The sequence below is a fragment of the Leptonychotes weddellii genome, chromosome 1 (genome assembly GCF_054177405.1).
Source record: "Leptonychotes weddellii isolate Sample4059 chromosome 1, ASM5417740v2, whole genome shotgun sequence".
Classification (NCBI taxonomy): Eukaryota; Metazoa; Chordata; class Mammalia; order Carnivora; family Phocidae; genus Leptonychotes; species Leptonychotes weddellii.
The window spans coordinates 140764166-140777883 of NC_138369.1; the positions used below are offsets into that span (position 1 = coordinate 140764166).

Here is a 13718-nt window from a genome sequence, read left to right on the forward strand (position 1 = left end):
AACCAGTGGCCACATTCTCTCAATGACCTACTCCAACAATGACCAACATAACTGCTTTTATTATACACTTTTAATGTTTTACCACTATACTTTTGCTCTTGTTAGTGCTACTTCCCTCTGATAACTGTAAACATGCTCCCTCCCCAAGATCTATATTAGCAATCACCTTTCAAACATCTAGCCCACTGATGTACACTTGAAGCGTCTCATAACTAACGTTTTACTAGACAACAATAAAAGCAACCTTATCTTAACAATAGCTAGCCCTCCAAGGTCTTAGAGACCTTGCTTTTAACATGCACAAATCCCTTAGAGACTTGTGCTATGCCTAACCCCCACTAACCAAAAAGTATATAACCAGTCACTCCTCGCAATCCAGTGCAGCTCTCTCAGCCCATGGGTCCTGTCCCTCCCCCAGCTATAATAAAAGCACCTTTTTTGTACAGAAAGTCTCAAGAATTCTTTCTTCACGGTTCACTGGTGGCCCCACATCACATACTACACTATTGATAACTGTCTTCATCCTTTACCTCTGTATTCTTGAAGGCTCCCATGTATATAAAAATAACACAGATAAGGCAATTTTTATTTTGCTTGCGACCGTCTTTATACTCATCCAATCAACCAGTCCCGCCTGTCTTATTAAGGATCAAGTCCTGTTTCCTCTGGAGAAACTTCATTGACCATCTCGGTCAAAAGTGATCATGACCTTGCTTCTACTGAATGATCATAGCACACCAGCTATACCACTCTTGCGGCATTTACTATGAACTGGAAAGTTTTCAATTAGCAATAATCGCGCCTCGGATAAACCTCATTGGCTATGATACTGAAATAATTCTGAAGGGACTTGAGTTTTTTAAAAAATTCATTAATAATTAGAAGTAAATAGGTTTTAATATTATCGAGGAAGAAGAATTCTCTCTGCCCTTCAAGGTCCTCTTAGCCAGACCAAGAATCAAATTGACATGAGACAGATTAACAGAGAAAATCCAACTTAATTTCGTAGGTACAGGGATTCCATGCAGACATGAATATTCCAAAGACAGTCGGGCAAAATGAGGTATAAAGGTCATCCTGAACTAAAGAGAAGGGGCTGGGGGTGTGGGACTTCAAAGGCAAGGAAAGCAATTCCCGGGAAGAGGAAAAAGAATAAATGTTTAACCAACAAATGTTTGCTGGGCCATTTAGAAAAAAATGGGACATAGAGGACTTTGATCAAACAGGCCTTGCTAGTTCCTCCCAACCTACCACACCTAGTTCCTATTATGATGTAGTTATCTATGGTGATTGCTCTTTTCCTGGAGGCCCTCTACCTAAATTTTTATAAGCAGTTGGAGTGGTAAAGAGCTTTCCCTGAATTGGCTGAGTTTTGATTGCTTTTTTTTTTTAAGATTTTATTTATTTATTTGAGAGAGAGCAAGAGAGAGAGAGAGGGAGAACACGAGCAGGGGGGAGAAGCAGAGCGAGAGGGAGATGGAGACTCCCCGCTGAGCAGGGAGCCCTGGGACACAGGGCTCGATCCCAGGACTCTGGGATCATGACCTGAGCCAAAGGCAGACACTTAACCAACTGAGCCACCCAGGTGCCCCTTGACTGCTTTTTAACTCAAAATAATCTTCATGCCAAAGTGGCCCGTTTGGGAGTGGCCTGCTTTTGGTCCCTACAATATTATCAAACTTCTTAGCTATAAAAGGTGGACTTCACTCAAAAATGAAAGAAGGAATCACAGACAAAAAGCATCAATAGGTTTGTATATAAAAAATAAATTTAATAATGGTGAGATTTTTAAATTAAAATTTAAAAAGGCAAATAAGAGATGAGAGGAAATCACTCACAGTAGATATTACAGAAACAAATCATGACTAAATTATTTTCCACTGAATTCCACCCAAGTAAATTAGAGAAAAATTAAGGGGGGAGATACAGTTCTTCTTCCTTGTAGCTATTGGGGTAGAATTAAGTGGGCCTGGAGAAAGAGATGAAACAGAAAGAACGGAAAATAAATATTAAAAAAATCTTTAAAGTAAATGTTTATATCTTTCCTGTGAGAGAATAGACAACAGTGATTACTTCATCTGCTAATCTAATTCTAGCTCTAATAGAAGATAACTTGCATGTCTCTCAGAAGCAATCTCGATCTTAATGTCTTTAAAACATCATGTGCACTTTATCACTTTTGAAAGCCTTTCTTAGTTTTCTTGACTGACCATCCCCCAAGTGGATTTACATTGCTAACTTGGTGAAAATAATTTCCTTCGGCAAAGTCTATTGCTTAATGGCCACTGCAAGACCAATATGAAGTCTGAAAGGTTCTCTGCGGACCAGGTGGATAATTTAATCAGCCATTCTCCAGCATTTATTTCTGTCCTGGGTGGATTCGCCTTTCATTTCCCCACTCTATGACCTCTCTTCTCTGCACAAACCTTTTTGTAGGCATTGAAATAACTTCACAAAGGCTTTGGGTGAGTAAAATTATAAAGAGATATCACATATAACAAGTAAGTATCTAGATTTCAAAATCATTACAAAATGTCTCCTAAAATATTTTATGATGAGAGTGGAAATATGAAAATTGGCTTTATGGTAATATCACTAAGTAATTTCAATTAAAATATCCTTTACATAGTATGTTTAGGAAAAAGAAATGAGTATATCATTATTCCTAAAAATTTCTCCACATAAATGTTCCAGAAGTGAAAGTCCACCTAGCCTGTTCATTCTCCTCCATGTCCCAAAGAGCCATTCTCTCCCTTTTTTTCCTAATCCAGCAACCTACTTCCTCATATTTCAAAATCTCTACCTCCCTGTCTTACCCAGGACACCCACTTCTGGAATTCTAGGAAAACAGTGTCCATCAGCTCTTTGCCAGAAACCCACTGGTCCAAAACTTTAAATTAACATAGCAATAAAATCCTTGGGGTTCCTTTTCACCCTTATTTATGGATTTTTTTAAACAAACATGGCCTTAAGACTTCCAAGGTCTTTGGTAGTAAAGGGGCAATGGTGCAGAGTAGCATCTTCCGGTGTATTTCATCAGCCAATCAAGTCAGGAGTTATGAACCTGAAGCCAATGGGTGCAGACCAGGGGCGGGGCTTGCAGCAAGTAACTGCAGTTGAGGTTGCAGTTGATTGTTCCTGTTCTGGGGTGACCAGAGTAGCTAGCCTCCTCTTCTCACTACTCCAGGATACTCCTCCTGAGGCTCTGGACGGTGAGCCCTCCCGCGGTTTACCCTTTAGGAAGTTGTCCCCTCCCCTCTGGGACTTTCCCTGCTGGCTCAGCCTTTCCTCGGAGCGGAGCAAATGCTCCCACAGTATTCCGGCTACGCATTCAGCCAGCCATTCCGGAGTTTCCACCTTTCCTGTGGCAGCCAAATCAAGGCAAACGAGCCTCTCCGTTGGACTTTCTGCTCCTTAGCCCCTGCCCCTCCTCATGACTCTTCCTATATCATCCCTCTGAACTATTTACCTGGAGTGGGTTTGTTCCCTTGGCCTTGCTGAGGCACGGAGAGGGAAGCACACTGCTGCCCTGGTCAATCTCCTCAGGTGCATGGAGCTGAGCCAAGAGGAAGGAAGAGCTCCTTGGGAGTGAAGAGGCATTAGGAGGGAGACAGACCGCCCACGTCAGTCAGAGTCCGTGAGTAAGGGCTGCTGTGTGGTGTGGCAGGACCCTGCTGGTGGATCTGTCATAAACCATTAGGCCAGAGTTTGCAGCTCGTGACGATTACTGGGGTGCCACCGTGCCCTCCTCAGGATGCTTTTGTCAGCTAATTCCTGAAGAGTGTGATTAGAAGGAAAAAAGACCTCCCGTTTTCAGGGGCAGGGAATTATTCTTACTTCCACTTTTCCGTGACACAGAATTTCTTAAGGCTGACAGACTGTTGAGGACAAGGCTACATTCCCTTTTTGAGAGAGCAGTCATTCATCTACTCCATGCACAGTGCAAATGGAGGCATTATCGAATTTATTGAAAAATTAATGTGGGAGACCTATATGGTAATTTCAAGACAAACGAATATTTTTCCCTTAATGAGACACGGACTCATAAACTCCAAAGTTGTCAAAGGTCAGCTTAAGCTTAAGAAGAGTTTTAATTACATTGAAAATATGTTTAGTCTCACTGCTATTTCTGTACCCATACCTAGTATGGGTAGTGTTAGCATTTTACTGAGATGAGATCATTTCTTAGGGTCAGAGTTTTGCTAGGAGAATTCGGAGCAGAGGTTGGAAAAGCCAGACTGAGTATTTGCCACATATTTACAGCCAGATAGTGAAATTCTGTTGAACTTGATCATCTATATCCCTGAATTTCAAGGATAATTAAGACTCAGAGTAATTTTATTCTTTTCTGAAAGGAATTGATTAAAATTAAATATGTAAACACCCAGTAAAGTTTTCAAATAAACAATTTTAGAAACGAGAAAAATGCTTGCGGGAACATGTCTCCCTATTTTTAGTTTGGAAAATAAACTCCTTAACTGTATTAAATTCTGCAAGCATGTAAGAATGTGTAACTATGTTGCAGAAAATACTTTTTCTTTTTTGGTCAAGCCTGTTTGCCTCAGGATGTTTACTTTTGGAGTAACAGTGGGCAAGTTAATAGGTGACATTGACATTATTTTCCTAAATAGTTAGATGTTTAACTAAAAGCAAATATCATCAAACTATCACAGTGTTGTTCCCTGAAGGCACGGACCTCTCCTAGCGCAGGGCTTCTGAATAATGGCTGCTCATTAGAATCACTGGGAAGCTTTTAAAGTTCCCAATACCCAGGCTAGACCTCAAACCAATTAAATTAACCTCTGGGGGTGCCACCCATACATCTGTATTTTTTTTTTTTAAGATTCTATTTTTAAGTAATCTCTACACCCAACATGGGGCTCAAACTTACAACCCTGAGACCAAGAGTCCCATGCCCTACCAACTGAGCCAGCCAGCCACCCCCACCTCTGTATTTTTAAAAACTCTAAGTGATTCCAACATGGACCCAAGGTTGAGAATCTCTGTCTTAGAGGGATGGCCAAGCTCACTCTGCTCCATCACTTACATGGCTATCAGGATCCCCGGGTCTACCTTCAGCTCTTGACACGTTAAAGTAAAGTGAAGGAATTTAGAAATCCTTTGAGGAAAAACAAAAACCAGACAAACACAAAAAAAAGCCCCTGCCATCAGGGAACTGGTCTGACACTCAAAGCTAGGTGTCACTCCGTGTCATCACCAGCCAGCCTGTTGCTCGTATGTAGTCCATATTATTCTCCTGTTGGACACAATCTCACAGAACACCAACATCAGATGAGGTCACTCGAAACCATAAAAGTGAAACAGAAAGTCACCAGGCAACCCATAGATACCAAACATCCCCTCTCTTGGCTAAAATGAGTGATTGCTGCTTCTTTACCCGTGACAGCTTTATCCTTGTTCCAGGCTGCCCTCCCTGTAGATATGTTAAGATACCCAGCCACAGAATTATCCTTGCTTTCTGACAGCACCAATCTATAGTAAACCCTTGCTCTTCTGGACCTTCTCCAGAATCACCCAGCCAGAGCCCAGATCCACAATAATTTCAACATCCTGTTACTAACCTTGTCTAGAATTACCCAGCCAGAGCCCAGATCCACAATAATTTCAACATCCTGTTACTGAGACACCCCACAGTTCCCTAGGGTGAATGTTCTCCCTTACTGTGACAAACGATGAACCCAACTTCTCAACCTCAGATGTGTTTCCGCTGGTCTTTGCCTGAAGGGCGTTGATACTCTTTCTCACAAAACCTGACTCAAGAATAATAAAAAGAAACTGGATTTGAGACTAAAAATGGAGCAATTTTGCCTTTGAATTGGGTGAATCACAGTGGTTGCTGACTTTAGCTGCACATTAAAATTGCTTGTGGAGCCCAGGCTGCAAGTCAGACTGATTTAAATAGAAATCTCTGGGGATAGGACCCAGGCACCAGTATCATTATGATACCATAGGTGATGCCAAATAAATATAATAAGCACAGAGAGAATAAGTGACACAGACTAGGGACCTATGGAAATCTGAGGCCAATAGCTGTGAAGGAAGCTGCCCAGAGTCTTTCACCCTGCAAGCTGCAACCCATCAGCCCTTTGCTTACGGGCAGTCTGACCACAGTCAGCACTTTTATATTGGTGCTAATATACTACAACCTTTATAAATGGTGTTTACAAGGCTCTTTGATGCTAGTGATAGAACATCCAGTGGAAAGCAGCATAAAGTAAAATTATGTAAGGATGAGCCCAACCCTATAAATAAAACACACAAGAGCCATGAGATGGCATGACTGGTTGACTTTTTTTCCTGTTTTTTGGAATGTTTGTTTACATATTTATTTCAAAAGTGTTCAATAAACATGTATTCATTTAATTTTCTCTTTCAAAATATTATTTTTATACTCAGGAAAGGGCATATAATAAAATATAAATATTTGAAATTTAAAAATACATTAAAATTTGAAATTTAAAAAGACATTGTTGGATTATGAGAGGAAGTTTGGTAATGACCAATTGATTTAGCATGGCAGCCAGAGAAGATGCTAATAGTGGACACTGGAAAATGCTAAGTCACTATTAATGAGATTCAATTGGAAGAATTCCCTGCATGAATTTTAGGACCCCGATATAAAACTCTCCTTAGCACGGGAAGCAGATGAGATTAGTGGACTGTAGCTATGACCTATTTCTTCAAACCAAGACACATCCCAGGACACATGAGATAGAACATGTAACAACTCCCCTATTTTAAATCCTTTTGGTTTCAACATTTTTTTTACATTCTTGGTCACTATGTAGATATACAAAAGTTAGAGAAAACCTGGCTCCTCACTCCCAAATGAGATAAAAGAAAGCTATGATGGAATAGCACCATGGTCTATTAATTTCTGTCTGGAGAGAGCAACAAATGAGATCAGAACATTCTGACCCCATGCCATTTCCCACTTTGGAATAGCTGCCAGAAGATGCTTCCAGAGGCTCAGCTAAGTTGAGGGCAAACCTCTCAGTTGTCCATCCCCAGAACTAATTAACCTACACCAGTTTGTGGTCCCAGGAACTGGTTAGATGAAAACTCCCTTCAGACAGTTGGGTAGGTGCAGGGCGAATAACAGCTGAGTAGTGCTTGGCATAGTAAGTGAACACAGGGTGACACTGGCTAGCCTCCGTCACTCGGGGTTGTACCTTTTCTATCTCATTTAAATTGTAAGCGTCATAGAAGGCAGAGGCTTCCCTAAATTTGGTGGGCCCTAAGATATCACTAGAAATAATTAAGGAGAAATATGAGCTTCTTCCTTCTTCTTCTTTTTTTTTTTTCTTTTTAAAGAAATGCGCTAGAAGGTCAGAAAGAAGGCAAATTTTACAATCCTTTGATCCTGTGAGAGTTTTGCTAAATTCTAAGAGTTGAATTCAGCTGGTCTGTGAGAAACAACAGAATGAATTTGAATTCCAGTCTGTCTAATTTCACTGTTCTTACCAAAGGATTTTCTAGCACATGGCTGGAATTTTTCAGAAGTACGTTTATGACTACTTCTGATGATCTCCCTGAAATCATTCTAATATTGTCCTTGATCTGCACAGTTGGAGGTAGGTGTAACTCTCTTTATTTGAGTTTATTCTATGGCTATATCTTGTAAATGTCAAAGTAGCAGTAATAGAAAGTTAGAATTTTGTTCCTAAATTCATACTTTTAACCTAAGATTATCAACCAAATGAATCCAATGATAATCTGCCTCTGAAAAGAGACATGTAGAGACTGATTCATATTCTTCATCCTCTTTTGGATTCAAAGTAGTCACACTTTTTACCTGGTAGGTCATGGTTAGATTTAAGTGATGGGAAGAATTGAAGCAGATAAGCCAAAAATCAAGGGTTGGGGGATTTTGATTGCTATCTGCGTGATCACAAACTATAGTTTCATTCATATATTAAAGCTACTTGTGTACCACTTTCTTCACTTGAACAAAGAATTTTCAAAATGAGTGGGGTCTTTTGAGTGGACCAGTTACTTTTTAACCACTTGGTAGGGTGTCCCCTAAGTTTTGTTCAAATAATAAATTATGCCTAACTGCTATGAGAAGAAAAGAATACTGTAGAAATCAAAAGAAAGCCCTTTTTTTTGCATTCTTTGATTAGAAATTATATTACAAAGAAGCAGAAAACATTAAGCTGAAGGAAATGCTGTGATACGGCTTATTGTACTTTGATAACAATTCATTACAGGTTTTCTAATGTGTAGTAGGTAAGCAGTAATGGGAAGCTAGTTTTTCTCATTGGGCAAATTCTTATACCTAGTTCCTCATTGTTATTTTGGGAATCAGCCAGGAGATTTCATTAAAGTTTCATTATTTATTAACCTCTTATTGCAAGATTGCTAAAGAAACTAATATCTGATTATAGCATGTACCAAAAAATTGCTATAAATATTTTAGTAATAACCCAAGAGCCAATGACTTCTAGCAGTATTTACTAAAGATTCTAAGGAAATGAGATACTTCATAGAAGAGGCAAATACAGAATCTAGCAGATTAAGAATTATACAGATTCAGTGTGCTTAAGTATGAGAGAGGTTTTCAATTACAGGAATTAAGTAAGTGAAAAGTGAAACAGTATTTCATTGTCCTCAGTATTAAGAAAGCGTATCAAATTAAAGTTCCATAAATGTGATATTTCACTGCCTTTCAGTAAAGATGTATTTTTTTGCAGCATTTTTGAATCTACACTTAAAAGACTTTCCAATTCCTCTCCCTGTGATATTATTTTTAATTGGATGCAGTTTTGAAATATTAAGTTTTACATCTGAGCAGGTGTGTATAGTAAATATGAATATTTTGTACTATATCTCAAATTCATACAAATACAAAGATGGCTTAAGGAAACTTGCAAAAATACTTGCCAGTTCACTGCTCTGCCAGTCGATGGATGACATCAGATCAGATGTGTGAAAAAAGGAACCAGGGGTGACAGAGCTGAGATCCAGCTAAATGTAGTCAAAACAGAGCCTCCATCTGAAAGGAGGTAGGCAACTCAGAGAATGAGTTCACATACACCTACTGAGAGTGTGAGCAGCTAATGAGAGTTTAAGCAGAATTCAAAAGCTAGACAAGAATTGGTTTGTTTTTTCTTTAAAGATTTTATTTATTCATTTGTCAGAGAGAGAGAGAATGAGCACAAGCAAGGGGGAGTGGGGAGCAGCAGGCAGAGGGAGAAGCAGGCTCCCCACTGAGCAAGGAGCCTGATGCGGAACTTGATCCCAGGACCCTGGGATCATGACCTGAGCTGAAGGCAGATGCTTAACTGACTGGACTTGGTTGATAATACAGAAGCCCAGAGACCCTAAGCTGCTGGTATAGGACTCTAGTAGCAAGAGAATTCTGACATTGAACCAATCTATTGCCTCAGTTAGGAATGTTTTACAGGGTTTCCATTAGAATAGAGGCTAAACTTTAAGTGTGTGTGACTTATAAGATCTCAAGAAACAGAAGTTGAACCTCTTACCTGGAGCTGGACGTGAGGAGGAAGGCAAACTACAGATGTAGTCCAGGCAGCTACAGTGTTATAAATAGTTGAGAACAACTGGAGTCAGGTAGAGGCGTACATCTTACTGTAAGGGATGTAGAATGTATCATTGACACATTAGATAGTTCTCTAGCCCTGGGGTTGGCAGCAAATTTTTCCATAAAAGGCCATATAGTAAATATTTTAAGTTATACAGGCCACGTGAGCTTTGTCACAATTACTCAACTCTGCCATTATCGTTCAGAAGCGACCACAGGCAATATGTAAGTGAGCTGGCATGGCTGTGTTCTAGTAAGACTTTATTTCCAAAAACAGGCCTTGAGTCAGATGTGGCCTTGGGCCATAGTTCGCCAACACCTACTCTAGTCAATCAGAGTGTGAATGAGAACATGTATGAAAACGATTGGCTTTCCCAAACAAATGTAACCAGGGCTATTAACGAACATCATGGAAGACATGTATCCATATAAGACCCAGATTATTACTTCATTTGTCATCAATAGGTTTTGTAACTGTACAGTTTTGACTTATATGCAATTTTAAGTACATCTATAAACTTAATTTTTCTATTTGTCAATAACCTTTTAAAAGAAGAGAACAGAGGTCAAGAACTGTGAAGGGTCTAAGATTTACTCTATTTGCAAGTAATAAGTTAGCCTGCCACAGTTTCATGGTCTTGGCAAAAGACATGGGACTCCTAGGCCCAAGAAAAGGACTTTAGTGCTCACAGCGATAGCAGAAGCCGGAGTATCAGCATCTTCTTGTGCCTGTTCCATGAGCCCCAATACCCACAGGGAGAAGCAAAGAGGGCCCGGTGAAACCTGCATACACAATGGATTGCATTACAGGAGAAGAAACCTGAGTTTAGAGAACTTGAATATTTTGTGATGGGCAGTAAGCTCACCTGATCTTTTGCCCTGGAAGGAGACACTGTCCTTGTTACAGTATAGTACACCAGCTCTTTGCTCTAAAGGGGGGCACTTGGCTCTGTCTTCCAAAGCTGTTAGCCATACAAATATTTTTGAAAGATAGTCTGGAAGAAAAGCAATCAATGCCTCCACTCATAAGATGTAAAAGAACACAAGAGACTCATGGAGACTCATCCCCCCAAAGCAAAGATACCACCTAACACAGTGGGCAATCAGTGTTTCCTTAATGAACAGAATGTTGAGTGGATGCCCATAACAGGATTTACAAATATCAACTAAATATTTTGTGATAAACACCATTAATTAGTTATCTCATTCACAGCATTAACTTCCCAGTTTTTATTCCTGCTATTCTTCCACACCCATCTTCTGTGTAAGCCATGGTTAATTATTTGTAGTTTCTGAAACTTGATATGATTGTTTACTTCTTTGTGGATGTTGTGCATGATAATCTATCTACCTGAAACCTGTCTTCCTCTTTTATGCCGGAAAATCTTCTCCATATTCTCTTGTACCCATATCAATGTACTTTCTATACCCGTTGTTTAAAAAATAAAATGGGCATGGAGATATGCATTAACTTTCCACTGTAACTGGTAACAATCTGATGGAAAATTATGAAAATCTGGGGCTCCCGGGTGGCGCAGTCAGTTAAGCATCCAACTCTTGGTTTCGGCTCAGGTCATGATCTCAGGGTGGTGAGATCGAGCCCCACACGGGCTCTGTGCTCAGCGGGAAGTCTGCTTAAGACTCTCTCTCCCTCTCCTCCCCCAAAATAAATAAATAAATCTTAAAAAAAAGGAAAGAAAATGATGAAAATCAATAGAGTTAAGATTGGAACACCTATTACATTGTGATGTATCTTTCTCTCTTTCGCTAGAGATAGGAGTGCCTGGCATGCAATCGATGCTAATAGAAGGATGGATAAATGAAAAAATGACATATTTTTATATTATTAGGTCCAAATATATGCAGATGCCATACAATGGATGAGTCCAAAAGTATTTTTTTATCTATTTACACCAATAATTATCTTTAATGTTGCATTTGACATGGATGTTTACATGCTGCAGAAATTATTTTGGCAGGTAAGAAGTTCTCTTTGTGATAATATCATTCACTCATGAACTACTATATGTTATCTATGTCCAGATTTTTTAAAACTTTGCTTTAAATTAGAAAACAAAGAAGACAAAGAAAAAGTATAAGGTGCAGGAGAAAAAAATTCAGCCTTATATTTTATTTTTTATTTTTTTATTTTTTAAAGATTTTATTTATTTATTTAACAGAGAGAGAGATAGCGAGAGCATGAACACAAGCAGGGGGAGTAGGAGAGGGAGAAGCAGGCTTCCCACCGAGCAGGGAGCCCAATGCGGGGCTCGATCCCAAGACCCTCGGATCATGACCTGAGCTGAAGTCAGACACTTAACGACTGATCCACCCAGGCGCCCCCAGCTTTATATTTTAGTGAATAAGCCATATCTTAACAATTGCCCAGCGTACTGAAGGCTCAGGGGAAAAAAAAAAAACTTACGGAGAAAAAACTAATTCTAAAAATCTGACTGGCAGAGCTTAATGCCAGTTATAATTTTAACTCTGAGATGCTATTAGAGAGCTATTATGAAATAGATTTGATCCAGTTGTTTGATTATTTTGCATAAAAGCCGTGTTTTAAATACCCACCTTCTAAAACTTCCCATATGCACATGAACAAAAACGGAGAATATTCACAAAAACGGCTATAATTCTAATTCACCAACTATTATGATTTTTTTTCTCATCGTGTGCTATTTGAACCCCATCAAGGAAAGACCTCAAGGAAAAAATACTCCAAATCTTAAGCAAGGTATACATTTCTTTCAAAGTAATTAAAATAGCTTTATAAATATAAGGTCATTACCTAAACTACATTAGAAACAAAACTATTAAAATAATTTACTTTATTTTGAGTCCAGGCAAATGGGAGTTCAGACAAGTGACCAAAAAAAGAAAGAAAGAAAGAAAGAAAGAAAGAAAGAAATTGAACAGAATAGAGATATAAAAGCCTGGTGATGGGTATTAAAGAGGGCACGTTCTGCATGGAGCACTGGGTGTTATACGCAAATAATGGATCATGGAACACTACATCAAAAACTAATGATGTAATGTATGGTGATTAACATAACATAATAAAAAAAAACAAAAACAAAAAGTACTTCGGGCTGGTTTGGGTGATCTCTGCTGAGCCGTCTCTTGCATTTCTGTACAACTGTGGGGTCAGCCGAGGTGGGATGAGCTGGATGGCCCCACGCACGTGTCTGTTGGTTGTTACTGTTAGCGTTGGCTGTAGGCAATGGGTGTCACTACCATGATCTAGAAGTTTATTCCAGACTTCTTCCCATGATGGCTGCAGAGTCTCAGACATCAACAGAAGAGGGCAAGCTCCAATTTGCCAATGCATTTTAGGCCTGTACCTTCATCGTGTTTGCTCTTGCTTCTTTCAGCCAAAGCGACGAATGACATGATAACCAAGTCAGTGCTGGAGATAACTTTCCAGTGGTGTGAATTCAGAGAACAGAGTTACCGCAGCAACTTTTACAAACAATATGCTTTGTGACTTATTAGGGTGTTGACAACTCTTGGTGGGAGAATAAGGATTTGGGCCTCCTGACCCTCAGTCTTCTTGTCTCAGAGCCTCATCCTAATTTTTCCTTTGAACAGGAGTTAGTAATACAACTCTCCAGACCATCAAAACCTTGCAGTGAGAACCCAGCCATCCTAGAGGTAAATTATGTAGGAGGCGTTGATTTTCTCCCACTGTCCTAATGTTGTCACCAAGGTTTATCCACCAGACTCCCTCTCAGGAGCTCCGGGGCTCAACAGGGCCATATAAACACTTCATCATTGTTCTGTCACTTCTAAGATTCAGCAAGAGATGTATTAAGTCACTTAATCAAGTGACTTAACCAAATCCCTTAGCACTAGCACCCCAGCCTCCTGAATTAGAGTCCATTGTTTATTCCCCAATTCATCATGCATGACTGTCCCCGTACAAATGAAGAACAAAGTAATCAGAAGGAAGATAGCTTTTAATATTTTAGTTCTTCTGAATTCTTTTTTTTTTTTTTAACCATCTTTGGTTTTGCCTCTGTAGGTCCTATGGCAATGCCTCATTGCCTAGCAGGTGATAAATAAACATGTAATAAACGAAGGATTGAGAGCCTGTGTTTTTTCATTAGAAAATGCATGACTTTCCTGATGTAGCAAAAACTGAGACAGGAAA

The 13718-nt window shown here is 39.4% G+C and overlaps 1 protein-coding gene across 1 annotated transcript in view; it reads left to right on the top strand.

Annotated features, from left to right (window-relative positions):
• Positions 1 to 2835: 2835 nt before the first annotated feature.
• The window catches only part of SLC9C1 (solute carrier family 9 member C1), a 66745-nt gene continuing 55862 nt past the window's right edge, over positions 2836 to 13718 (top strand). The window contains exons 1-4 of the mRNA XM_081815546.1: positions 2836 to 3637; positions 7491 to 7595; positions 8715 to 8815; positions 11416 to 11544. Of these exons, the coding sequence (XP_081671672.1) occupies positions 7532 to 7595; positions 8715 to 8815; positions 11416 to 11544 (294 nt within the window). The 5' untranslated portion in view covers positions 2836 to 3637; positions 7491 to 7531. The remainder of the gene's footprint in view (positions 3638 to 7490; positions 7596 to 8714; positions 8816 to 11415; positions 11545 to 13718) is intronic.